General features: G+C 53.6%; 1 protein-coding gene across 16 annotated transcripts in view; it reads right to left on the minus strand.

Annotated features, from left to right (window-relative positions):
• The window catches only part of PTPRS (protein tyrosine phosphatase receptor type S), a 150,812-nt gene that overhangs the window by 92,311 nt on the left and 30,665 nt on the right, over window positions 1-27,836 (minus strand). For 15 of the 16 annotated variants that reach the window (XM_038163556.1, XM_038163554.1, XM_038163553.1 and 12 more), the window contains exon 2: window positions 1,272-1,439. In XM_038163556.1, the coding sequence (XP_038019484.1) occupies window positions 1,272-1,359 (88 nt within the window). In that variant the 5' untranslated portion in view covers window positions 1,360-1,439. Of the gene's footprint in view, window positions 1-1,271; window positions 1,440-19,022; window positions 19,209-27,836 lie in introns of all 16 variants that reach the window. The other variant, XM_038163552.1, reaches the window with a different exon arrangement.

The raw sequence follows: 27,836 nt of genomic DNA on the forward strand, positions 1-27,836 counted from the left end.
AGTGGAGATTCCCAGTGCCCACTTTCACAAGCCACCAAAGCCACCCTGAGCCCACAAAGCAGCACCCACCAACTCTGGGTGCTCATAAAGACCCTGCACAGCATCAGCTCCAACACCAAAGCAGGACCCTGGGTAAACCCTTGGGAAAAGGCTCGTGGGAGCTCCCTGCCACTCTCTGCAGCGCTGCTGCCACTCCAGACAGCTCAGGCTGAAGCTGTGGGTCTGTTTCTGGACACCAGTGGTACCACCTGAGGTGCAGACTGACCCCCAGCCAACACTTCACCCCACCATGAACCTCCCGGAGCCCAGCTCACTTGCCAGGCTTACGAAACGAAAAAAGAATAAAATACAACATTATCTTCCTGCACGTGAGTGTTTCTCCCTGCAAACAGGGATTAAGCATGAACCTAGCAAAACCCAGAGAGAGGCAAGGGCAAACACATCCCCGCTTGCCTGCTGCAGAGAGGACAGAAAGCATCCTTCCAAAAACATCTCCCAGCAGCAAAAGGTCGTGGATCCATTCAATCCCCGTCGTAATAAACCCTGATAACCAAGTGATTACGTGAAAAGCTGTCAAGGGCTACGCTGACCAGAGCAGCCCTCTCACCAGCTTCAAGCAGCTTTGCTGGGGAGGAAAAAAAACCTCATAATTCAATCAGCTTGGAAAAGTCTATTCCCCACTGATCCCAAGCGATCAGCCTTCATGTCGAAGGAACATTACAGTCAAGTCGCTGAAGATTTTCACTTCTTTTTTTTTTTCCCTTCCCCTTTTCATTTTTTAAAGCAGGAATTGAAAGGCAGCAAAGATAAAAACTGTGTTGAACTGGAACTGGTTCACTCAGGGGAAGGAGAAACATAATACTCTTTCTTGAAATGCTGTTTGGAGTCCAGCCCCAGAAAGGAACCTGACAACGGTCACCAGTGTCTGACAGATCCTGAAAGGCAGGAGCAGGAGGGGACAACATGGGCGAGCTGGGTGAAGGTGGGGTTGGGAGAAGGTGGGGGAAGGCTCTGGCAAGAGCTGTCAGGCAGCTTCCCCCCTTCTCTGCAGCTCTTTGGCAGCCTTGGGGGCAATCTGAAACTCAAAGCGGGCTGCGAGGACCCAGCTGCCCTGGGTCCCTCCGAGGCGGGGCTGGGAACAATGGGAAGGCGCTGGTGGAGAGTTCAGGATGGTGGAAATGAAACACTCCATCAGCCACTGAGCTGCACTTCTCCAACAATGGCAAGGAGAGGGGTGAAGAAAGGAGCAGGGGCACAGCAGAGTCACTCACTCTCAGCAAGGCAGTCCATCAGCAGCACGGAGAGCACGTTCACGAGGGAGAGCAGCGAAGACATTCCAGGGCTGGGAAGGATCCTCATCCTCTGCAAAGGCCTTCGGCCCCAGCCGGGAAGGCTCCGGCTCAGCGGGAACTGCAGCGTCTCCCCAGCCTTGTCAGCACCTGTGGGGCACAAAGGGACAGCTCTGAGGACAGGGGCTGAGCAGGGGCTGAGCAGCCACGGCAGCGCACGGTGCCTGCAGGGACACGGGCACCTTCAAGGGTGGCACTCAGGGGTGGCCCTGAGCGCCATCAGACTCCATGGGCCAGCTCCACAAGGTGAGCCCAGCTCCACGAGGTGAGCCCAGCTCCGTAAGCAGGGCCCAGCTCCATAGGCAGGGCCCAGCTCCATAGGCAGGGCCCAGCTCCATGAGGTGAGCCCAGCTCCGTAAGCAGGGCCCAGCTCCATAGGCAGGGCCCAGCTCCATAAGCAGGGCCCAGCTCCATAGGCAGGGCCCAGCTCCATGAGGTGAGCCCAGCTCCATAAACAGGGCCCAGCTCCATAGGCAGGGCCCAGCTCCATAGGCAGGGCCCAGCTCCATGCAGTGAGCCCAGCTCCATGAGGTGAGCCCAGCTCCACAGGCAGGGCCCAGCCCATGTTGGACGTTTAACCCATCGGGTTCCCTCCCTCCCCAGCACAGGAGAGGCAGCGCTGGCCGAGCAGCAGTGAGGTGTAAGGGGATCTGACCCGACAGGGCCCAAAGACCCTCTGAAAGAGCCATTTTTCCACAAAAGCACAGGGCAAGGAAGCAAAGCTGAAATGTCACACATTAAAAACCCAGCAAGGAAGGAGACAAATCCCCCCAAGAGAGCAGATGAGACAGGAGATGCCTTTGCTGGGTCCCCTTTTGTCTGCTGAGGATCCATGTGGTTCGGGGAGGGATCCTCCTGCCCAGACAGTCAGTGATCCCCCAACACAGCAGCCCTGACCCTGAGCCAGGTGTCCCGGGGGTGTCCTAGAGCCCCTCCTGCACAGGAAACACACCCAGGAAAGGCTCCAGCAAGGCTGGGCTTGCAGCAGCTACTTTGCATGCCTGAGAGCCTCTACCCCGCTCAGTGCCTCAGTTTCCCCACTTGCACCACCCAGAGGAACTGTGTTAGTGTGCTACACAAAACTGGAAGAGAGGATGCCTGGAGCAGGGGGTGCCACAGCTGATCCTGGTGGATCAAGCACACGCAGCCTCCACAGGAGGTGAGGGAGATTTTCTCCTGACCAGTCCTGCCCTGGCCGTGGCAGAACGTGGCAGCAGGACAGGAGCAGCAGATCAGCAGGGCTGTGGCAGGGGAGATCCAGCTCAGCCCAGCCCGCTCCCCTCACCCTGCCAGCACATTTCCATGGAGACAACTCCTGGCTCCAAAGGGAGCTCCCTGCTTACAGCTTTACCCTGATCCCTGTGCAAAGCTGCAGTGGCATTAAGGCAGCTGTGCTCTCAGCCACCACCCCAGCCCTGTGTGTCACTACTGGCAAACGCTTCCCTCAGCCACACAGGTGAGATTTGCCCCAGAAGGGCTGAAAATAGAGCGGAAGCTGCAGCCACAACCTCCTCCTGGGGTCGGCAGCTCAGAGGTTTGCCACCAGCCAGACTCCGAGCACGGATAATGGAGCAGAGCTGTGCAAGGATGCTCTCAGATCTGACAGATTCCTTCCCGCTATCGTTACTCCAATTAGAAATCAAACCCAGGGTTTATCACCTTTTGGAGGAAAGCCAGGTAGGAGATATTGTACCATGATCAAAGGCTTTGAAAGGACTAAGGGGATAGTGAGGCTGTTTAAGCTTTCTGACACACCTCGGGGTGGCAGACCGTCGGGACAGGCAGTGTGAAGGGGCATTTTAATCTTTTTCTGTCCCATTACCTCTCCAAGGCTGAACTGTGCAGAATTAAAAGAAAAGCCAGGATAAACAAGAAGTCCCCATACATACTCAGCCCTAAAGAACAACTTTTCAGAGAGAAGCTTCGCACTTTGAGGATTACAAAGCCTCTGCTGTGTGCTCTGTGCTAGCCCAGATCCACCGTGCTTCAGCGCCGGCTCACGGAAAACGAGCATAAATACTGGAACAAAAAAGAGAGAAAACCTGAATCCTATCACTGGAAATCTCTTCAAATGTTTGTTCTAGACACACTTAGAGAAACACAGAGAGGCTCCAGCCAGCCCAGCTCGGGGTTTGCAGGGTTCCAGGGCACAAAACAACACGTTGGGGTTTCTTTTGTTGCTGTCAGGGCGAGCAGAGAGTGGGAACACCGTGAATAGCTGTGATGGGAACTGTTAATTAAACTGGGGATGTGGCACCCATGCCAGCACAGCAAATGGAGCTGTGCTGCAGCTCCCTGGCTCTCCCCTCTCCCTCCTTCAGCTCCCCGTTCCCACCAGCAAGGCTGGCGTTGCAGAGAGAAAGAATGCACCCAACTATTTTAGGTGCCTGTATTAAAATAAAACCCAACAAACCACGCTGGCTCAGCCACCCTTTCAGAAACTCCTGTTTTCCTTTATCAGAGCAGTATCTCCACCCCCAGCAGCGCCAGAAATGCCACCAAACACCTCCTTGAGCCTCGTGTGCTCCCCAAACACAGCACCAGTGATCTCCCACAGCTGAGAGCAGCCAAGAGCCTGCCCTGCTCCCCTCAGCACGTCCCCAAAGTGCCCCCAGGATGGAGCTGAATGCCAGGGAAATGTTCTGCCTCCTGCAGAGAGAGGAGGCCTCCCACACCCAGCACGGCTTTTCCTGCCGTGTGATGGGCTCCGAAGGAGAAGGTCTGGAAAAGGGGATCCAGAACAGCTCCAAGATGAGAGGAGGAGATGCCAGAGGGTGACACTTCCACTCCGGTGCTAATGTGCTTCCCCAGCCCCTGACGGAGACAGAAAGTGCTGGCAGAGATATTAGGAGATGTCAGCTTCAATCCAGCAGCTCATCCTTCAGAGCAGGTACATCCCTGCTGCCCCCCTGGGTACGGGATTGTCAGGACAGCAGGATGTGCACCCACCCGGCTCATCGAGGATGGGGAGGGATGAGGAGGCTGGGGCAGAGCTTGCTCTGCCTCCTCGGCAGGGCCCTGGGACTAGGAACAGACTCAGCCCCTGCACGGCTCCTGCCCCCGGTGCAGAACGCCCTGCTGGAGCCCAGCTGCCACACAGGGAGGCTGAAACCCAGTGGGAATTGTTCTGATGAAGGCTCAAATCCCAAGGGCTCTGCCACCCATCCCCTCCCCTCCTCAGGCACAGCTTACCTTGCTCTCTCTGGAGCAGGTTTGCTCAGCTCTGCCCGGCTCTGAGCACCCAGCCAAGCTCCTGGCACCAGCCAAGCCAACATAATGGCACTTTTCCTGTGCTGCCCCACGGACCTGCAAACCCTCACTAAATTCCCTGGCACGGGATCCCCTGCAACACAAGCAAACCACCTAATAGACCTCAATCCTTGCTAAAGAATGCAATTAAGTGCAGCCATGGCCCCCAGTGGGGTCAGATTTGTGCTAGATACGGTCACATTTCAGGAATAAGATTAATTCTTACAGTAAAAGAGCTCCTGTAAGACATTCATTCTTGTGTGCTGCCTAATCTCCAGCTCTAAGCAAGGCCATGTGTGCAGCTTGTAAGCACCGAGCACGGGGGCTTGGAGGGCATTATTAAAAATAATAAAACTGAGAAGTGTTTGCAAGGAGCAGCTTCCCCGTGCAGCCCCTGCAGCTGGGACCGAGCCAGGCACCCAGGGGAGCGAGGCACAGAGGGGGAAATGCTCTGAAGCACCTACATTTCTTAAGAGCTTAAGTTCCCCTGGGAGTCAAAGGGACTTAACCTAAGCTGCTAAGATGCTTTTGAAGATTTTCCCCCCAGCAACTCCCATTTCAGAGGGTGCTGGACACCTAACTCCCTTAAGCTACTCTGGCTCTCGAGGGGATACAGGAGGAGGGGGTTTGCCTGCCTTGCTCCTCACTGCTTGGAGAGGGAAATGCTGCTAAAAGCCAGTGTCTGCACAGGGACAGACACTGCGATGGGCAGAGCTCTGCAAGGGTTTTCACAGGAACACAGAATGCTTTGGGCTGCCAGGGACATTAAAAATCATGTTGCTCCAACCTGTCAACGACAGGGACACCTTCCTCTAGACCAGGCTACGCAGAGCCCCGTCCAGCATGGCCTTGAACACTCCCAGGGATGGGGTATCCACAGCCTCTATGGGCAACATTTTGCCATATGGTACTTGTTCTTAGCCCCCACGGAGCTGGTAATTGAAACATTTGCTCTGTGTTTGAAAAAAATCCAGGAGGGAGGAAACATGCATTCATTTCAGATTCATTACAACATGACAACTTGGAAAAATAAATCACCAAAAAAAAAAAAGCACTTGGGGTTCTTTTGTGTTTCACCTGCCTGTGAAAAGGAGAAGGGCGATTTTAAAGAAATTCTCTGCAAAAAGTTCCACTAGGATCTAGGAGATGATTAAATATCTTCATTTTCAGCAGCTGCTGGGGGAGAATTGCTCCCATTAGACACATCAATGGAAGCAAACACCTTGCAGGCAGAGGGCTGCACTCAGGGCTCTTCCTTGCAGCAGCACCAGCTTCGTTTGTGCTGCGTATTAACAGAGGTCAGTGGGTCACTTCATTTCCTCCCAGCAACCTCTTCAAAGAGAGAAAGAAAAGCTTTTAGCACAACCACCAGCTCGTTTGTCACCTCCCCTGGGGAGGGCAGAGATGAAATTTGAATTCACTGCCCCACAGTTCCAGCTTGCTCCTCTCCAGCACCCTGGCCATGGCAAACCCAGCCTCAGCAGGGCTGGGACAGAAACCTGCCCAGGAGCCCACCTGGGCACCTCCGGTGGCTGCTGGGGAATGAGGAGGTGCCAGCTGGCTCTGGAGCCCTGCACAGCCCACCCCATGGAGGAACAGGATGGTTTGGGCTGGAAAGAATCCCCTGATTCCACCCCCCTGCCACAGGCAGGGATGGCACTCACTGCACCAGGGTGCCCAGGGCCCTTCTAGCCTGGCCAGGAAGCCTCCCAGGGATGGGGCAGCCACACTCAGGCTGCTTTAGGTGCCAAGCTCCACCAGCTGTGCAGATCTCAAAAGAGGCCTGATCCTGCCCAAAAGAAAGGAGGTGATGGAGCATTTCCCCATCAGTGCCTTGCACCCCAAAGCTGCTGGACAGTTTCTCCTCTGGGCTTGAAGGCAGCTCCCCAAGGCACTCCTGAAGGCTGGCCAGGGGTTTGGCAAACACAATTAGAGCAGGCAGCAGAGATCCTTCAGAGTGAAGCATGGCTGTTTATCTATCACAGAGTTACTTAGATCTTAAAAAAATATTTACAAGAAAGAGGCAGAGTATTATCTTCCATGGGGAAACAAACACAGATGGAGAAAAAAAAAGAGCTTTGATCAGGACTGTCTCGGTCCTATTCGCTGCTTTTCATCCCCAGATCTCCAAGTGCTTTAATATGACAGCATTATCCCTTTTTACAATGTGGGAAACCAGAGGAAACTGCACACCAAGACAGCTCGCTGTGTTTGCACGTACACACACACACACAGAGCCTCTCTCTCTCTCTTTCTCTCTCTCTTTTTTCCCCAGTGGTATTTCTGGTCCTCCCATGTGTGTGCAGTGCCCAGCACTGTCCCCAGGCAAGGGGCACGAGGGGCATTTTGGGGCACAGCCGTGTGGGTGCTCCAAGAGACGCTGCTCCCTGCCCGGGGCTGTGATGGCACAGCAAGGGTTAAGCTGTGGTCACTGCAGGAGAAAGGAGAGGCAGGGATGGGGATGGGATGGTCAGGAGGAATTAATTTCCCCCCGCAGTGACAGCTGTGACAGGCAGGGATGTGTCAGGAGCGTTCAGCAGGTGCAGCCCAGCACGGACAGGGCACGGGGGCAGCACCAGCCCGGGGGACCAGCACGGGGAGGAGGAGGAGGAGGAGGAAGCACAGCTCCCCTGGCCTGGCTGCACCCTTCTGAGGGAGCCCATGCACACCCTGGGCACTGTGGCCACAGCTCAGGGAGGACCCCAAAGGACCCCCCTGCTGAAAGTCCAGAACCAGAACCACCAGAAATCCCAGGAGCATCCTCCTGGAGCAGTGCAGAGCTCTCTGCAGGGCTGGGCTCTCCTCCAGGATGCACAAAGGGAAGGATCTGACCCAGGGCCCCAGTCCCCCTCCCCTTCCCCTGGCTCCCACACAAGCACTCCCCATCCTTCAGCATTTCCCAGCAAACCATCCCAATCTGCGCCGAGCGCCCCACGGCAGCAAAACCCGTCAGCTAAATTGCCTCGTGGCTCAGGGTAATACTTCACGTTTCTTTTTCCCTGCCTCTGAGCTTTATTTATTTATTTAGGCAGTCATTCATCATTAGGCCCAGCTCAGCTGCCTGTCAGGCTGGGAGCTCCTCGGGGCACAGGCTGCATCCCTGCGCCTCCGACAGGGCCGGGGAAGAGCTGCCCAGCAGCCACGTCCTGCAGCTCTGCAGGGCCACCACCACCATCTCCTGACAGACAGCACTGCTAGAGCACCAACACCCCCTCCCAAAGCACCTGCTCCCCAAGCCTGGCACCTGGGCTGATGGGTGACACTGGGTTATGCACACAGCAGAGGGAGGAATGACAACATCTCAACAAAGAGCCCAAAGAGCTGCTCTTGCTGCCCACAGCAACAAAAGTGCAACAGCCTTTCTCATGTCTGGAGCCCAAGCTAAGGAAAAGCCTTTTCCTGAGATTGAGACCAAGTGCAAGTTCAGATCAGCTCCACGTTCCCGGGGAGGAAAGACTGCCTGGCCTCACATCTCTGCGTGTCCAACTAAGAACACATGAGAAAACCACTCAGCAACGAGCAACTGCTGCTTTCCTGCTTGCAGCATGGCACGAAGATGACCTGTACCAGGAGGAGCCCATCCACATGGCATCAGTCCCTCTGCCCAGGCTAATCCCTCCAGCTTTGGCTTTCTGCTCCCTTCACACAGAAATCTGGATGCTGCTGCATCTTGTGACCTCCTGCCCCCTGCACACCGCTCTGCCAGGTCTGCACAGGGACCCCTTTGTGCTCAGCAGCAGGGAATGACAGCCCCCTCCTCCACCCCAAAACCCCTGTGCAAGGAGGGGGCAAAGCCCATTCCTGGGGCTGGCTCTGCTGCTCCTCCCTGGTGGGAGCTCACCTGCTGACAGACGCCAGCCTGGCCTGCCTCCAGCTCCTCAACTCTTCTGCAGCCCTCTGGGGACTGGTTTCTCACAGAAGAGGTGGTTCTTACCAAAAAGTCTTGTGCAAACCATCCCCTGAGGACAAGCAGGGGGTTCCCAGCCCCAGCAGCCAGGCCAGGAGCACGAGAGGCCAGTCCCTGCCCACAGAGATCCCTGCTCCAGCATGCAGTGGGGCAACCTGCTCCCCTCCTGCTGGTGGCCAAGCAGGGCACCTTCCACCAGCCCCAGCCCGAGCAGAAGGAGAAAAAGAGACGAAAAATCGAAAGGAAGAAAAAAAAAACCATTCAAGAAAGTTAATTAGGAACACGAGGGTGCTTTATCAGTTCCGGCTGTGAGTGCTGGACGGGTGTAGGATGTCACCAGCCCCTGCCAAGAACGACCTTCTCATTACCGGGATCGCCGATCGATCGCCGATCAATCGCCTCCTCTTGTTGTCTCCATCAGCTCCTGCTCCTCCTCTGAGCACACCCGGGGCACCTGGGCAGTGCCACCTGGGCAGGGCCACCTGGGCAATGGGGTGGCAGGGGAACCCTCCTGCTGCTGCCACCAGGGCACGGCCCCGGGGAGGGGAGCACTGACAGCCCCAGCTGCCTCCAGACTTTGCACAGCTCATTGTGGTGCCCAAGGAGAAAGAGTCCCCAGCAGTAGGAGTTATGGGTGAAATAACCCAAAAAATAACCCAAAAATCCCCAAACTGCAGGCAGGCACACACCTCACACCAAGAGCTAATTACAAAACTCTCTCTAAACGCAACAACCTGGAAGATTTAACCAGCCACAGGCAAGGAACCCAGCCCACTGAACCCAGAGGCTTCCACAGAGGATGACAAAGTTGGTCTGGATTTACACTAAGACAGAAGAAAACTTAACTGCTTATCTGTAGGGTCCCCCACACCTGAGATGCAGAGGGACTGTCCCTCCTTCCCCATGAATTCCAGCCCAGGAACACCCCTAGCCCACACACAGGCAAGCCAAGAGCCTCGGGAAACACAAAAGAAATCAATTTCCTTTTTAAGGCCTGTCGACCTTATGGCCACCCTTGTCTGCACATCCCTGGGCACCAGGCTGGGAGATGCCAGGGGACTGCTGCAGTGCACTCTGCTCATCAGAGAAATACAAATGACAGGAAATAAAGTAGTGAAGCAAACACACAAAGTTTCTCCTAATTGCTATTTGATGGTAAATGAAAATCGTTGTGGCAACAGCACAGCTGATGAGCTGTTTGCTTTCCTCACACCCCGTGGAAGAGCAGAGCTGTGCTCCAGTGAGGAGGGGACAGAGGAGCTGGGAGGGTGAGTGGCAGCCCCAAACCCCCCCAGCAAATCCTCCTGCAGGCGAGGACGGGGCTGAGCTGCAGTAAGGAGGATAAAGAGCCTTGTCTTTCTTTGTCCCTGCTGCAGAGCTGGCTTCATCACCAGGGCTTGCATCTTGCTGATTAGTGACCAGCAAGGAAAGCTCATCAAGGTTATTAGGAAGTGTTCTCTTCCCCGGGTGTCACAGCCACCAGCTCGGGAGGACTCGGGGCAAGGTGGCCACAGCCACAGGCCCCTTGTCCACCCCAGGATCAACAGTGCTGCCATCCAGCCCCACTCAGAGCGCACCCCTTGGGCACTGGGATGCCACTCCTGGGCCTCCCCTCTGGAGCTCACCCTGCCTTCTCCTCCAGCATTCCTTCCCTCCCCGTGTGCCAGGCGCTCCAGCCCTGCCAGCCAACACAGGGGGTTAAATTCCATAAAGAGGATTTGGTTTTGAGCTTGCAAGACAGAAGATGAGCAAATCCCTTCCCTTGCTCTGGCAGGAATCCTGTGTCTCAGACGCACCAGCCAGGGGAGATTAAGAAAGGAGGAGAGAAAGAAAAAGCCCCATCCATCACTTGCTGTTGTGATCTCATCTGAATTTAAGAGCTAAGCTGGGAGGATGCTGGGTCACTGCTTGGGCTGGTGGAGCCCTGCAGACCAGTAGACACCAGAAGAGAGTGGACAGAGTCTTAGGCTGCACTGCTCAAGGTCAGCAGCGGGGTCAGGAAGCCATGTCCACGCTCCGTGCTTGCTTTCCCTCTGATTTAATTCCAGGCTGTCTGTCTGGGGAAGCCTCTGGCTCTTGTCACATCCTTGCAGAGAGCCCCAGCTGCAGCAGGTGCCTCCAGAAATCCCCTCATGCCTTGACTGAAGCCCCACGAATGACACCAACATGCAGCAGCCCTCGGGTGGCACAAGCCAGGGGCACTTCCGAGCCGAGCAGCTCAGCCAGGCAGGGCTCCGCTGCCATTTCATCTTCTGTACAAGATGCACAATTAAGAGGCTGCTAGCCAGGCAGAAACTGGGAGTAACACCATCCTCAGAGTACTCCAGCTCCTGCCTGGCAGCCTGATCTCACCCAGCTGCTTTGCTTCTGCTGAATGTGGTGTTCCTCCCCTTCTGCTCCGAGCAGCTGCAGAGGCCAGTCCAGCCCAGAGGTGGCTGCTTCCCCTGCCTGGGATCCAGCAGCCCGTGCACAGCCCAGGCATGCAGCAGAGGTGGCTTAAAACATTTATAAGCATTTGGAGATTGGTAACATCCCTGCTGGAGCAGGCTGTAGGGAAGGAGCTTGTGAGAGCACCATGGGAGAACATTCCCATTACCCAGCATTCAGAAAGCCTCCACCTGCTCGGCACGGCGTTTGATATTTCGCTTTAAACCAACAGAAGAGCTTCTTCTGACAAGCTGCTGAGATCCTCTCGGTGTCTTCGTGGCAGTCAATCATCAGAAGGATCAGCAGGAGGAGGCTGGCTGGGCGATGTTTCTGCAGGGCCATGAATTAAACATGCAATAATATTTCCTGGGCAGGTGGGGACCATGCCCAGGCCACGGGCTGTGCCTGCCCAGGGAGGAGGGTGCTGCGTGTGCTCCACCTGCAGCAGAGCCACACAACAGCAGACTTTTCCTCTTGCTCATCACGGCTGCAGGAGCTTCCCAGGGCCTGACCCTCAGCCAGGGCTGGGGGGTGACTCGTCCCCCTTCAGGGGCACTGAGCCCAGCAGGAACTGGTCCAACAACAAATCTCTCCTCGCACGTGCAGAAGCCACCATATTGCAGAGAATGGCTTCGTTGGCACTGCACCATCTGGAGTCGCCAGGAAATGCAACTTTTTTGTCCCCATCAATTTAGGGAGAAATCTGCTGTCCCCTGAAAGGCAAAACTTCCAGTGTTCTCCTGGGGCTGGGGAGAAGGCATGGGAGCTGAGCTCCCCCAGCACCTCTGGGGTTTAGAACACCCTGTACCCAACTCCCTCTGCCTTTGGGAGCTGAGCCACAGCCCTCAGGATCCCAGAGTGGTTTGGGTTGGGAGGGACCTTAACGATCCTCCTGTTCCCATCCCAGCCATGGTTCCACTAGAAGGTGGGACCACCCCAGCTCAGATCTGCTGGCAGCACTCAGGAGTGCCCACCTTGCTGGAGAGCAAGAGTTTCCCGCGGTTAAACGTCCCAAAACCAGAAGAGATGAAAAACCTCCATCCCATCCCTTTCACCAGAAGCTGGGCATGGTGTGGCTGGTCCAGAGCATCTCAGGGGTGGGAGCAGCCCGGGATGGGAACAGGAGACACCCAGGGGTGGGAGCAGCCCAGGATGGGAACAGGAGACACCCAGGGGTGGGAGCAGCCCGGGATGGGAACAGGAGACACCCAGGGGTGGGAGCAGCCCAGGGGTGGGAGCACCAGCACTGCAGGTTTTTAGGAAGGCCAGCCATGCAGCTGCCTCCAACGACTTCCAAACACACTTGGGCCAGTGAGGGGGACTAATTGACCTTCCAACCTCCCTTCTGTCGTTGCTGCCTGTGATTTTACAACCTCTCTAAATGGTTCATTTATCCTGAGTGAATTCCTGCTGCATCCTGCTCATCAACCAGCTGTGAGCACCTCACTTGTGTGAGGGCAAAGCTGCTGCAGGTTCACGGATGGAGCCAGCACAGGCCAGGGAACAGGGAAGAAAGCAGGGGGTGGGGAGAACCCCGAACAACTCTTGCTGAAAGAATATTATTAAGAAGCATCTCAAATCCCTCAACTTCAGGGCTGTTTGTTGGCCTGAATTAAGCCCAGGCCCTGCAGGTGATACCTCGTGGCCAGGGCGCTCTTGCCTGGAAGGGGTCAGCGATTCCAGCAACAAGGACACCAATTAAAGCTTTTAATGATGCAAGCCCAGGACCTTGCAGAGCCCTGAGCAGCCTCTACCCAAAGCTCTCTCTGCTAATAACCCTGGGCTGTGGCCGAGCGATGGGTGCTGGGCTGCCTGAAATATTTATGACAATCAAGGATTGCTTCTTTCCTGCCCGAAATGAAGCCCCCACACGCTCCCTGAGTGCCTGTCACAGACCAGTCTCCTCCCAGTGCCTCCAAGAGCATCAGCACGTCCCTGGAGCGGTGAGGCAGGCTGCCAGGGAGGGATTTTATTTTGTTTTCAAAGCCTCCCCCCAGCCCTTTCCCACTACAGCCTCGGCTCGAGTTCTCTCGTTAATCTAATTGTTCTCCTAATGAAGATCTGCAATTCCTCAAACATTAATTACCAACGGCAGCAGCAGCAGCAGCAGCTGTGGAACAAGAGCTCCCTGTTCCTAATAATACGCTTCACACTTTCGCCTGCCACAGCTCAATTTAGCTTTGCGTGATTTGGCTGGGGGCAGATAAATAATATTCCAGCTATGGGGCTCAGCAGACAAACCCAGGAGGAGGCGAAGCTCTCCCCACACCCTGGAGCACAGCAGGTCCTCAGCTGGCTCTAAAAATCCCTGGTTTATTCCACCTGCAGCTCCGTCACAGCTCTGTCACTGTCCCCACCCTGCAGCTCGGGGCAGGTGCAAAGGGAAGGAGGGAGGCAGAGGGGCTGCATCCCCATCCCCATCCCCATCCCCATCCCCATCAGCACCTCAGCAGCACAAAGGAACCAGGAGAAGGTGAGAGCAGGGCAGGGAGGGAACAAACAGCAGAGGATGGGCTCGGGCATCAGGAGGGAGTCAGGGCATGGAGGAGCACAGAGGAGGGAGAGCAGCTGAGGGACAGCGAAGCTCCAGCCACTCTTTGTCTCACTCGCAGTGAAATGGAACAGAAGTGGAGGGGAAAGTTGGTGGGCATGGTGAAACCCAAGCAGGACCAAAGCTGGGGCTGCCCCTGGATCCCTGGCAGTGCCCAAGGCCAGGATGGGGCTTGGAGCAGCCTGGGACAGTGGAAGGTGTCCCTGCCCATGGCAGGGGTGGGATGGGATGGGGTCTAAGGTCCTGCCAAGCCAAACCACACTGTGATCCTATGATTTTGGGGGGTGGTTGATCTATTCCACACCCCCGTTCCCCTGTGATCCATAACACAGAAATGGAAAAACACTGCTCGTGTTCACTGAGGTCAACCCCTTCCCATCCATCACCCCTCCAGGCCAAGGGCACGTGGGGCAGCGGGGAGGAAGCCGTGCCCAGGCAGAGGAGAGCTGCCAGGCAGGTCCCACCTTACAAAAGAGGCTCCAAACCACGGGTTGGGAGAAGCAGCTGGAAGGAGTGGAGCCAGGAAAGGCTGCGGCAGCCCCTCTCGCCAGCTCTGCGCAGCCAAAAATACACAAGGGGAACAAAACAACGCGCACACACACACAAAAAAAAGCCCACAAGAGTTTTCAATGACAAAAGCAAACAAATAGATTTGTGAATAAATATTGATTTGACAGGAAGTGAGACAAATCCTTCCAAAAGCACTCACTGGCACCGGGTCCCTCTCCCAGCACAAGGAGCAGTCCTCATCATTTCCTGGGTGCCTTTGCTTCAGCTGCTTTGCAAGGTTTTGGGTTGTGAGGGTTTTTGGTCTCCCCTGTGCCTGGAACATCCTGAGAGATGCCCAGAAATAAATGCACAGCCTAAGGAGCCTGTGCTGGGCAAACAGGGAGCAAAAATCCCCACTATTCACCCCAGTTCCTCTGCTGGGGTGGCCCTTGATTCTCTCCACACTACAGGCCCAGTCTGGTTCCCTTCAGGAGTCGGGTTCCCTTCAGCCACAGCTCAGGGCTGAGTCAGACCCAGAGCCAGAGGGTGAGGGGATGCTCCTTCACTCGCTTCTTCCTGACCACAAACACATCTGCACATTCCCTGATCCTCCCCAGACACACACGGGCTCTTTCATCCCGGGAAACCCCACAGCACTGCTGCTCTGCCAAAGTTAATCAGCGTGCCCATGCGGGGAATTTCAGGCCTGGGTTCCCACTACAAAGCACCCGGGGGAGATGGGTGGGAGGGATGGGCACTGGTTCCTCCACGGCAGCTCTGGGATGGTGGGGGAAGCCCAGATCAGGGACCTGCCCTCCCCTGCCTTGCAGAACCCTTTGTACCTCGCTGGTGAATGTCCTGCTGAACCCACCTTGCCTCCTGCAGCCCCCAGAGCCACCGAGTGCAGCAGAAAGCAGCACCAGGACCAGCACTGCTCGTGCTTGGTGGTTTCCCACTCAATCCCCAGCCTTGCTCTGCTCATGGAATCCAACCGAGGGACCAAGGGGGCGGAATTCACCTGCTTCACCCCCAGAACCAGCACACGAGGGGACCTCAGGTCATCGCACACTGCCTGGAGACACACCCTGGCCAAGGTGGAGGTGCTGCATCCCGGAGCTCCCCAGGCCCTGGGCAGACACGTGAGCATCTCAGCACGGATCCTGCACGCCCCCAAAGAAGGGTTTTTCTTTGTTCAGCTTCCTCCCAGCGCCGTGAGGGGCCGGTGACGCTCGCAGCTTTCCTGCTCATTTCGTTTTCAATGAGTGAATTAGCAGGCAGCCAGCTGACTCCAACATCCCCTTATCTCCGCACCAAGCTCGCTGCCGAGGATTTGCATAATTTTAATCTTTCCCACCAATGAGCATGAAAAAATTAGTTTTCCACTATTTTATCTCCTATTTGTGTTCAATAAACAGAGCTGGCGGCTTTGCCCCGGGTGCTCACACTGGGAAGGGTGAGGGAGGAGGAGGGGGGTTCCCATCTCCAGCACTCGGCCACGTGGAGGGTTAAACCAGACCAGGGAGGCTGGGGGAAGGCTCTGCAAAACTGCTCCACAAGCTGCAGCTGGAGATGGATGTGAAGGCCAAGTTTCCTCACCCAGTCCCAGTTGTTCTCTCCAGAGTCCCTCTCCTATCTCCCAGCTCCAGCTGTCAGCCTTCCTCCCATCAGCAAGACCTCTGGTTCCCCTCTCGAGCAAAGAGTTTGCTGGACTCGCCCCAAGTACAGGGCTGCAGATCCCAAGAACAGCAGGACTCCAGGAATGGGGCGGGAAGAGCTGGAAAAATGAGGTCCCACCTGGAGGAGGCTCCTTGTGCAACCACAGGAGCCATGCAGATGTGGGGACATGCAGAACGCTGCCAACGCAGAGCCTTGGGGCTTTTAATCAAAGGCTTTAAAAGAAAAGCACACCCCAAATATTAAGCTTGTGTGTATTAAAATAAGGCACTGGAAAGAGAAATGGTGCTGCTTCACCCTTCCTGCTGCAGAGCAAGAACATCATTTTGGGCAGCACACCGAGGCAAGGCATGCACGCTGAGGATTACAGCTGGAAATCAAGGCTGCTCTGAGGGAAAAAGAAGTGCAGAGAAAACCTGCTCTCCCTGCAGGTTCCCCACTCACAAGCAGAGTGGAAGGTACAAATGTGGAACCACTTTTTAAATGTCTTTCCTCCCCGTGGAGCCAAGTGCAGGTCAGGGCACACCCCAGCCAAAGGCAGGGGCACATCTCCACCATCTGCAGAAAACCTGGACTGGCTATTGCACCCAGGTGCTGCAGAATGTGGAATATGTAAAATTTTCTCAAGTAAGAATGTTCTTTGATGTTTGGTCTTTGTATACTTTCAAGCCTAATCAGCAAAAAGGGAGATTTAATCCACAGAACAGAGCAGCAAACAAGCTCTAAGTGATATCCAGGTGTTAGAAAAACAAATTACTCGTTGGTAGAATTGCCTTGTTAAAGTTTAGGGCTGGACATGCTCCTCATGATCTCAGACCTAGAGGGAGGTTAACAAAGCTTGGAAAGAAGGATGTACCACTGATAATGGATGCAAAGAATGCAGAATTTACAGGCCACAAGGACATCTGGCAGGACTCCAAAGATAATGAAGAAACTAATAAAGCCAAGTCAGCAATTGTGCTGAAATCAGCTCCAAGTGGGTGAAAGGTAATTCTGGCAGGGGCAGATCACCACCACGATTTTTGTGGACAACTCAGGGAGGGCCCAAGGGCTGGTGTGCCCCAAAATGTAGGGATTAATGGCAGTGGGGTGACTCACAGGGCTGGTCCCCACCCTTCTGGGGCTGTGGGTCCCCCAGAAGCACCATGGAGAGGACGGGGTGTCAGGAAGCCGGGGTGCAATGTCAGCTCCAGCAGCTCCAAGGAGCCCATTTCTGCCTCTCCTGCACCTCTTCCCACTGATCCTGCCTGCACACAGCCTCTGCCACCAGCTCATCTGCACCCAGAGGTGCAATTACCTTCCCTGTGCTCTCCAATCCCGCTCGGGAACCTTATAATCTTCTAGACCAAAAACATAATTAAAGAGTCCCAGTGCCTCGGGATGGAGACCTCTCTCCTGCCACCACTCTGATCTTCTCTAAAAATACCCAGCCCAGCAGTGCCAGGCCCAGCTCCAGCAGGGCTGAGCCTGGGAGGAGCAGCAGCCCTGCAGTGCTGGGTGTCCCACCAGGGCAGTGCCCCCAGTGCCCCCAGTCTGGCCCAGGAAGGGGCTGCCCCCCTGGGACCCAGCTGTGCTGCCCCTTTTCCTGTGCCAGGAAAGGTTAATTCAGATTTAACTCCTAATGCGCTTTATCCAACCAATTTTAAAGCCTTGGGTAGACAGACTAATTGGGAATTAAGGGGCTTTGATGAGCACTGCTCTCCCAGCAGAACCAATCTGGAGTTGCACCCAGTTTATGCCAGACAAATCCAGCTTCCAGATGAGGTGGAAAGGCACAGGGGAATGGAAACTTGCACGAGGGAATATCAGACCCCAAAGACTCTTCCCCAGAAAAGGAGGTGGAGGGACAAGAACAATAACACGGAGCAGGGAGAGGGAGAAAAAGAGAAGCAAAACCCAACTCTGAAACAGCCCTGGGGGAGAGCCACTCGCCCAGACTTGCTGTAATTACACTCCTACTGCTGGGTACAAAGCTCTTGGCTTGGCCCTCTCATAAAGCTGGAAGAAGGAAGGTGAAAGAAATATTTTTTTTAAAAAAATATATCCCGAAGGGTCAAAACAACCTTTTAACTTGTCAACTAGCAAGTTCAAACAGGACTGCAAGTACTGCTTTCCATAGCTCCCAGGGAGAGACATCCACACCAGCCATCTGAGCTCAAGTCCTCCAGCCCTCACAGTTCTTCTGACAGCCAGAAAAATCAAGGTAAAGGTACTGGCAGTGGACACCAAAACCACTTCCCAGCAGGAGCCCCAGCCTGGGCACCGTGCTCAGCACAAGAGCTGGGGCTGCTGAGCTCCAGCCCAGCTCCATCACCCCACACCCTGGGGCAAACCCTGCTGCCTCTCAGCACCTGAGCTTCCACATCCTTCCCTGTAATTAAGCCCTTCCCTGCCAGCACAGATCCATGGCCCAGCCACGGAGCAAAGCTGCCCTATTCCCTGCTCCCTGGAGCAAAGCTGCCCCATTCCCTGCTCCCTGGAGCAAAGCTGCCCCACTCCCTGCTCCCTGGAGCAAAGCTGCCCCATTCCCTGCTCCCTGTCTCTGGAGCAAAACTCCATTCCCTGATCCCTGGAGCAAAGCTCCCCATTCCCTGCTCCCTGTCTCTGGAGCAAAGCTGCCCCACTCCCTGCTCCCTGGAGCAAAGCTCCATTCCCTGGAGCAAAGCTGCCCCATTCCCTGCTCTCTGGATAAAGCTGCCCCATTCCCTGCTCCCTGGAGCAAAGCTGCCCCATTCCCTGCTCCCTGGAGCAAAGCTCCATTCCCTGCTCCCTGTCTCTGGAGCAAAGCTGCCCCATTCCCTGCCCTGCTCCCTGTCTCTGGAGCAAAGCTCCATTCCCTGCTCCCTGGAGCAAAGCTCCATTCCCTGCTCCCTTGCACCTTTGCAAATGGTTCAGCCAAAGCCAAGCAAATCCCCAAGAAAACCATTGTTGTGTTATTCAGAGCACATAACATTGCCCTGTTGTATGTTAGCTGTTTCAGAGCCCTGCTCCTTGCAAACCCAGGCTCTAGCCTGAGCTTGTTTGAGCATTGCCCAGCAGCCAAAGCACAAACGCAGCTCCCACGAGCCAGGCAGGGAAGGAAAAGCCAAGGGACCCCACAAGTTCTGCCTTCACTTGTTACTTTACAGGAAAATTTAAGTCTGCTTTGATATAACCTTCTCCTGAGGCTGCTCAGCCTCCAAGAAACCAGGGAGCACCTGAAGGAGGAAAAAAAAAGCAGCATCCACAGAGCTTCTGGTGCTTATTTCAGTAAATCCACACCTTCCTCAGCTCCCCTTGGCTTCCTGTGCCAGGTCTGTGCCATTCACACCACCCCAGTGCTGCTGCTGCTGCTGAAACCAGCAGAAAAGTGGCAGAAAACTTTCTAAAAACTCACTTTTGTGGCTTGAAGTGTTGGCTGCCTTCCCTCTGCTGCTGTGGCTCTCATTGCTGGCCTGGGGGAGTCCTGGTGGGGTCCAGCACAGCTCAGCCTGGATGCTCCTCTTCCCTTGACTTTGAGGCTATTTTATCTGCCCTTCAATACCCCAATGCAATCCTTCCAGCCAGAGACTGATGAATGCACCTGAAGAGGGACCAAAATAGTCTGGAGGAGCCCTGGTGGTGCCGAGCCCCTGCTCTGTCCCAACAGACCTTTGGAGGAGTCCCTGGTGTGCTTTAAAGGCTGGGATGGGTTTACAGGTGTGTCCTTGGGGCATCTGTGGGGACACACTTTCAGCACAGCCCATGACAAAGCTGATTTTCAGGTTCTGAAGTGATTAGAGAAATGGTCCCATGAGGACTTTCCTGTGTTTGGTCTCTGTGTTTTTTCTTTTTGGCTTCTTACGCAATATTTACAAGGGAAAAAAGGTGTCTGAAGCAGCAGCTTATGAACACAAGCATTTTTGTAAATCCTCCTCCCACTTCCAAGATTGTATCAACAAAAGAAAAGAGGAGGCAGGAAAAAAAAAACAACAAACCAACATAAATAGGAGTTTCACATTGACAGTCTCTTTGAACAACTTTCAAAGAGCTCCACTACCTGTTCTCCCATTTGATTTTGGTTTTTTCAGAATATCTACAGCGTGTTCCTCCACATACCAAAGGAACCCCCCAGCCCAGGTCCCTTTTCTGAGCTGCTCCTGAAGAAAGCCCCCCTGGCCCAGCAGCTCTCCAGACTGGGGCTGGGCTGGGATGTGTTTCAGGGTTTGCTCAGGGGGTGAGGGACTGCACCTCGATGCTGAGGATCTGCAGCCATCCCCAGCTCAGCTCAGCTCTGCAGGGGCTGCTCCCCTCCCAGGCAGAGCCCTGACTCCCACCAAGGACATCCAGCAGGGAGGAGAGCTGAGCCTCTCTTAGCTGGGATCATCAGGAGGGAAAGCAGGCAGGAATTCTGAGCACAGACCAAATTTTGGCAGCTGAAAACATTTAAAGCATTGCAGCCCTTGCTAGATGCCATAAGCTTATTTTTCAATGAGCACTTCCAGGTATTGACCTCCTACACTCAGGACCTGTAAGAACAGGTAAAGAACAGAGTCCCCAGCTCCCATCACCAACAGATTGCAGAGAGCAGGGAGAAATCACCCCTTAAATCAGCCACTCCTAAACCAAAGAATTCATGCACCATCAAAGTCGGGAAATCATTTATTAAATCCAAGCCATGAATTTCACAGAGCTTTGTGGGGCAGGGGCTGCCCCACCTGAGGGCTCTGCCCTGCTGGCAGGAGCCTGGCAGCTGTGGCTCCCCCAGGCACATTCCAAGGCCAAGGTTGATGCAATGCCTCCAGACGTTTCTCTCTGTCCTTCTAAACAGAAAATCAAATGAAAAACCAACCTGCACGAGAGAGGCAGCCCAGGGACCTGCTCAGCCGATGCTGCAAGTGACAGCAAGTCCAAGGGACAATCAAGTTTTGGATTATGATGGGAAAGAAGGGCTGCATATACATGAGCACCAACCGTAAATAAACTGGAAATAAATCCCGCGGATATGGTGACAGCAGCCCACAGACAGATCTTTACAAATTGCCTTTCACAAGGAAATGCCATTAGAGCAGGGTTTATGGGCCTCCCTGAGCCGGGCACAGGCAGAGCTGCAAGCACTGCCACAGCAGCCATCAGGCAAAGGGCAAATCCACCAGGAATTCCTGGTGCCAACAGCACAGCTCTGCTCCCCACCACTGAGGGGGGAAGAGCAGGACCAGCACTCCCAGGCAGTGCAAGCACTGCTGGACAAGGGCATTTCCATTGCTCACCATGCCAACCCACGAGAATCAAATTCCCACTTTCCCTTCCCATGGTGAATGAGCTGCCCAAATCATTCTGCCTCAGTTTCCTCCCCTGCTCCATGAATAGAGGATGCTGAAGAGCTTTTTAACTCCACCAAGTATCTAATTCACTGAAGATGATTAAGTGCCTTAAAGATTTCTGAAGGAGCTGCTATAGGAAGGCATTAATTTAAATATCTAGTGGTGCACAAACATAATGCCAGGCAGATTTTCTTCCATTCTTTTATAACAGCTTAATAATCCTCAAAATAGTTTCATTGTTAATACTCCTGTTGTGTATTTTATTAGGGCTTTTTAAACTGTAAAGTAAGGTAAACACTCCACATGTCTCTAACACCTACCAAAGAGCTTCTGAGAGAGAATCACCTAATCTCCACAAACACCCGGGTGGGGGACCAGCCCTGAGCATCACCCCCTTTTCATGCAAAATCCCCTTTTCACCCAGGATCCTGGGAGGCTGGAGGGCAGCCCGAGGCTGGCTAACCCCTCTTCCCCCGGGTTCCATCAGCAGTTGTTGCCTCCTCTCCTGCCCACAAAAGGAGCAGCACACCTTGCTGGCAGGGCAAGCACACAGCAAGTTCTTCATCCTTTAAACCACGGGAAGCCCGGGGTGGTTAAAGCCTGTCCAGACCCAAGGAGAGCACGGTGCACTCGCCCTCCTCCTGCTCCCTGGCACTGCCAGCTGATGCTCCCACTCTCTGCCATCCTCTCAGCCCTGCTGCTCCTGCTGCATCTGCTGGGGAGGCCACGGCACTCGTTATCACCATCCCAAACATGCAACATGGAACCACGGAATACCCTGAGCTGGAAGGGACCCACAGACATCACCCAGCCCCAGCAATCCCACCCTGGGCATCCCTGGGATGTGTCCAAACACTCCTGGAGCTCTGGCAGCAGAGCCATACCAGCGCTGTGGCTGGAGAGGAGTGGGAGATGTTCAATTTGCAGATAAATCTCAGCTAGAGATGGGAAAAAACCCCAACAAACAAACAGGTTTGGCTCTCTTGAGAGGAAAAAAAAAAAGAAAAATGAAAGAAAGTGAAGTTTTCTAAGGTCTACAGTGAAAACCACCCTCCCCTGCAAGAAAATATACAGAAAGAAAAATGCAGGATCAGCCAGAGCTGCTGATGGAGAGGCCCCAGGGTATAGTCAGTTATTGAAGTTTTGCAACATAAAGCCTAAATTATTTATTATTATTATTTTTTTTTCCTAGAAAAAGAGAGGAACAAAGCATCTCCCTCCTCTAAAGTTAACAACTGTGCGACATCATCTCCACATTGTCTCCCTGTTTTATCGCCACGGCACAGCGCTGAGCAGATTCCACCCCGGGGCAGACACGAAACCACAGGGCCACGGTTTCTAATTATACCCTCTATTCTCAGGGAAATGGTTTATTTATTAGCTCTTTGAGCTTCCCTTTCATTCATTCTCAGTCCCGGCAGCGAGGGGCTCTCGACAAGAGGAAATTTATTAGGTTTTCTCCGTCCTGCACCTTCCCCACTCTCCCACCCAGCCTCTCCCTCCTCTCCCCACTCAGCAGCACCGGCAGCCTCATCACTTTTAATTCAATAACTTGCAGTATAATTACTCCGTAATAACACCATTATCTTAACATTTACTCAGCAGCTGTGATCCCCTTACAGCGAGGCGAGGAGGGAGAGCAGAGGGGATCCTCCAGGGACAGCGATGGAGAGAGGCCAAAAATCTCCCCTGGCTGAGCCAAAAATCCCCCTCTCCCTGCAGGGAGGAGGGGGCGAGTGCAGGGTGCTGTGCCCGCAGCCCTGCCCCAGCCTCTCCATCCCATCCCCTCTCCTCAGCACCTGCCAGCTCCTGACCCAAGGGTTGCCCTGCACGGCCAAGGGGAAGCCACTCAAACCCCTGCTGAGCTCCAGAGCCTCCCAAAAACCCTGGAGTCAGGGAAACAGACTGCAAACAGGTGTAGGCAAGAGGGGAAGAGCCACTGGGAGGACAGGACTGTGCCCTCTGCAGTAACAAACAGCATCATCTCCTGCAAAGCCACCTCTTTAAACACAAATGTCAAGCACCAATACGTCATCCCAGCCACCGCTGCCTACGAAGACTGGGTTTAATTTTTACTCCAGAAATCCTGCAGAAAATGGTTTTCACATCCCACAGCAGCACATCTGGTAAATAGGGTAAGGAATTCTTCTAAAGCCAGACACTAAAACTCCAATAACTTGTGCAGCAAATGAGGCAGAGAACAGCCCATTTAATATCAGCCAAGCCCAGCTCCCAGGCTGCCTGGAAAGGCAGAATTTCAGCCCACAAGCTTCACCCAGCCCTGACACAGAGCTCAGGTGTTGGCACCTTCTGCCTCCTGGCTGCGGTTTCATTTTGTGAGATATTTAAACAAACAAGCCCACTGCATATTTAGGCAGAAATGTTCCTACATGCACCATTGGAAAAGCAAGTTACTACAGCCCCTGCTGAAGGCAGCAGGATTTTGAAGCCCACAAGGTGAGGTCAGGTTTGCAGAGATATCAGATCCCAAAATCACACCCGAAACTGCACACAAATGCCAGCCTTGAAGAAGAACTCCACTCGGATGTGTCTGTTTCACACACAGGCTGCAGCAGAGGGGCAAACACCGTTTATTTTGATTGATTATCCATCGTGTGATGCAGAGCTGTAATTCCATCGAGCCATCAAAGCGATTCTGCAATTATATAAATCACGGCAGGAACGTGCAGAGCTTTGTCCTTAGAAACCCAAAATGGCATTTCCTCACATTCTATTGCTGCACATTGGCTTGTTTTTTAATAATACACAGGCAGATTATTTTGGTTTTCAAATTTGTTTACATGCCTCCCATACACCAATTCACTGGGTACGCCAGAGCCAGATCCCATCAGCATTAATAAGACATTTTACGCCGTCCTCCACTCCACGGGAAATTTCCAAAGCAAACTCGGAGTGAAAACGCAGGCTGTGACGAAAATCACAGCCCTGCCACCACAGCCCAGCCCCCTGGAAATGGCTGAACCTCAGCAAAACCCGGCCCTGTGTCACTCACGTGGAAGAGGAGACTTCCCACTCCCAGGGCGTGATGAAGGATGCTGCCACAGCTCAGGTTTCATTATTTATAACATTACATAAACCCTGTGCTGCTGAAGAGACCTTGGGCACAGACACGACGATAGGTGTGTGCGTTTTCATAATCGAATCCACAAGAAAGGAAATCAGATGGTTTATGATGCATTATCTAGAAACTGTTACTGAGTTTTTATACCTATTTAGTTCAAGTTTAGTAGAAGCGACAAACCCCGGCTCCAGGAGAGTCACTCTCCATGGCAGCAGCTGCTCTGGAGGCTCAGATTCCTGTACATTCCCTCCTTGTTCCTCTCCTGCAGGACCCGGGCAGAGGAAAGCCCTTACAGAGCTCCCTCAAGCCCATCCTCTCCAGCCCAGAACGGAGCAATTCCCAAAATCTGGGCAAAAGGCAGCAAACGTGGAGCCCCACTGGTGTCAGTGGGCTCGGGCTCAGCTGCAGACACATCCCAGCTCCTGGGGAAGACAAAAATCATTGAGGATTTGCAAAAGCTGATGGCAAAACCATCCCAACCAGATTTCGTCTGCTCCTCCACTCTCCCAGCCCAGCAGGGAACTGCCCAGGCAGAACTCCACTCAGGTCACTGGGATTATTTGCCTTTGGTGGTTTTCTTTCTTTAAAGAGAAAAATAAATCCAAGCACTTGGCTTGAATTGTGGGCCCTAAAACAGTATCCATAATCTGACTTTTAGAGTTTTTTGGGGGAGAAAAAAAAGGAAAGAAAAAGCCATTGTGAGCTGTGGGCTGAAAAGCCACCCAAGATAAACCAAGAAAGCACTAAACATTGAGCCATTAAGTGAGAAAAGACTACAACTTTGATGTGACACTTGGCTGTTTGCTGGCACTATAAACTATTGCACACTAAAAAAGTTTGTTAAATGCTCCATAAACTTTAACACATTGCTGAAACACTTTGAACTGAGAATTTTATTTGGTTATCCACAAACCACGCTTGGTTACAGGCAAGGAACAGCAAATGCAGATTTTTCTCAGAGAATTCTTTCACTTTGAAGCAGGGAAATGAACACAGGTAGATTTAGGGATTTGTAAGGAGGCGCCCTCACCATGTCTGTGTCAGGAGAGCCAAAGCCTCAAACAGGGGTTGAGTTTTTGGGGTTCATCTCTTTTCAGTACCCCTGACCTTTACATTTTCAGGAACAACCAAGTCCTGGACATCAAGCACAGCCAGGAGAATGGTGAAGCCCTAGAAGAGTTCTGCAAATCATGAGGAAAACAGCACAGTGGAGTCCAACCTTCACCTTTTCTCTGTGTTTGCCTAAACTTGCATCTCCAGAGCAATCCCAGATCTAAACCAGAGTACAGCCAAGAAGCAAAACTAATCTCAAAAAAAAAAAAAAATCCCCAGAAGTTTTAACATTAATGGTTATTCCTTGCCACAAATAAAAATGTGTCTTTCCCCGACTTTGACGTTTTCTTCCCCAAAGCAGGAGGGAGGAAAATCAACTGCCCGGAGTGGCAGCGAGGTGTGAAGCACAAGTCACCCACTCCCATCACCTTGAATCCACCAAAAATTCAGAAATTTCACACTGGACTGGAGTCACTTTCCAAAGGCATTTTTTGCCCAACAAAACTTGCTGAAAACCCCAAAATCCCCCACCTGTCTTAAGCATCACTGGCTTTGCATAAAACCTAAAGCCACTTTTAACATGCCACTCACCTTCCCTCTTAAGCCCAGTGGGAAGTGTGCCATGGCTCCCTGCTCAGGGACAGGCTGGGATTTGCATCTCTCTGTCCCAGAGACAGACTGGGATTGATACCAAACCCACCTGTGCTGGCCCAGGGGACACAGGGGACACGGAGGGGACAGCCACGTCCTCCTGGCACAGGGGCTGCTGCAATTTCCTCGTGGTTTACAACGGGTTGTTACAGCACGGGGACAGAAATTCATTCTGAATCACAGCTGTACCCGGGGCTAAATCACTCTGAGGGTGCGATTTACACATCCCCACCTCGATTTACACATCCCCACCTCGATTTACACATCCCCACCTCGCAGGGCAGTGCATAAAGCAGGCGTGGGGCCATCATTCACGGGGGGGGATATTGCTCTGGAGCTGCTGTCAGCAGTGTTTCATGGCCCACGAGTGAGGATCCAGAGAAATGGACTCCTGGTAATGGACTGCAATTCCTTCCCCTGCAGGCACAGCCCTGCCACCATCAAACACGGCAGGCTGCAGGCACTGGTGATTCATCTGCTCCTGCAGCACCCAAAAGCAGAGCTCCAGAGGAATTACCTGTCTGGGTGAAGCTTCTCCCAGCTCCAAGCCAGCACTGCTGGGCACAGAGCAGCACAGAGCAGCACGTGCCTCTGGCTGGCCGTGGCATTCAAACACCAAATCTAGAAATGCTGGAGAATCTCTAGATTCTATAAATAACCGAGTTTTCTCTCCTCCACACGTACTCAGTGCTCCAGGAACGAGGCACGGATGGCACAAGAGCACTCCCAGAACAGGACACTGCAAAAGCAGAGCCTTCCTGGCTGCTGAGCCTTTCTCCAGCAGGACAGAACCCACCTGGGCAGCCTGGAGCAGCCTGGAGCTCTGCAGGTCCTCTCCAGCCTCAGCCATCGCGTGACTCTGCTCTTCCCTCCTGCCTGCACGCTCGGGGCTCCAGCCCTCAGCTCCAGAGCAAACACCAGGTCTTGGTTAGTGACATAATCCTCTGAATCCCAGCAGCTCCCATTTCACAGGACACAGCTGTTCACTTCCCTGCACACATTTTTATAGTCACTTCTTCCCTCCTTCCCCGCTCCCCCCAAATTTTTCTGCCTTTTGCCGCTGAAGTTAAATGAACACATTTTCAGGATGGGAGCTGTAACTTTAGCCCTTATTTTTCATTCCCCCGTCTTCTTCAGACCAATATTTAAAGGTTTTGTGTCCTCAGAAACCTTGCAGACACAAGGCTGGCTGCACGGCCACGGCCCTTGGCCACCACTTTGTTCAACACAGAGAAGAAACCAAAATTCACAAGGCAGTTCAGCACCTTGACACTGTGCAACACAAGAAAGGACCAAAGTCCCAACAGTCCTCATTTCATGTTCTGCAATACCATCCTCATCTCATCCCAACGTTCCCTTCATTGCACACGAATTTCCTGCTCCTCCCTGCTCCCAATTTTCTCAGTTTCTGATGGAAAAGGTGTAAAGAAAATCACCCACGAGGGTTGTTTTACAGCTCAGGCAGGGAATTCCTGGGCCCACGTCAGGCAGGTGAGAAGGAGCTGTGTGGAGGGCACGTCCTGTGGGTTCCAACGTCCTTCCCACATGGAACAACCCAGCCCTGAACAAACCCAGCCCCCCCAAAAAACCCACATCCCCCCAAAAAAACCCAGTCCCCAAAAAAACCCCAGAATCCCCCCCAAAAAACCCAGCCCCAACACACAAATTAAAGGCCTGACTGTGCCCCTCTCGTGCCCTCCCTCCTGCAGCATCCCCAGCAGGCAGAGCCAGCAGGCACTGAACCTTCTGGGCAGGTTTTACTCGTGGATTTGCTCCTGGAACACGCCGCCTGCCCAGGATTGCATTTCACTGGGCCTGTTCCTCGAGGTCCCCATTTGGGCCAGGTCCTGGTGGCCTTCACGGCTGTGGAAATGCTGCTGCTCCTGCAGGCAGCCAGGTGACATTTCCATGGACAGGGCTGGCACAGTGCCCTCCGGGAAAGGATCTGTGATGCATCCCAGGGACACCACCAGGACTCTGCTCCTACACCACCAAAAGCAGATGGCTTCCCCTTCCCAGGCCAGGGTATATCAAATTATTTGCCCTCAGGGTAGCTTTTAAAAATCAAGTTTTTCTCTCCTACTCCTTCCCTGAAGGAGATCAGCAGCAAAATGCCCCACGT

Source organism: Motacilla alba, chromosome 28, assembly GCF_015832195.1.
Source record: "Motacilla alba alba isolate MOTALB_02 chromosome 28, Motacilla_alba_V1.0_pri, whole genome shotgun sequence".
NCBI lineage: Eukaryota > Metazoa > Chordata > Aves > Passeriformes > Motacillidae > Motacilla > Motacilla alba.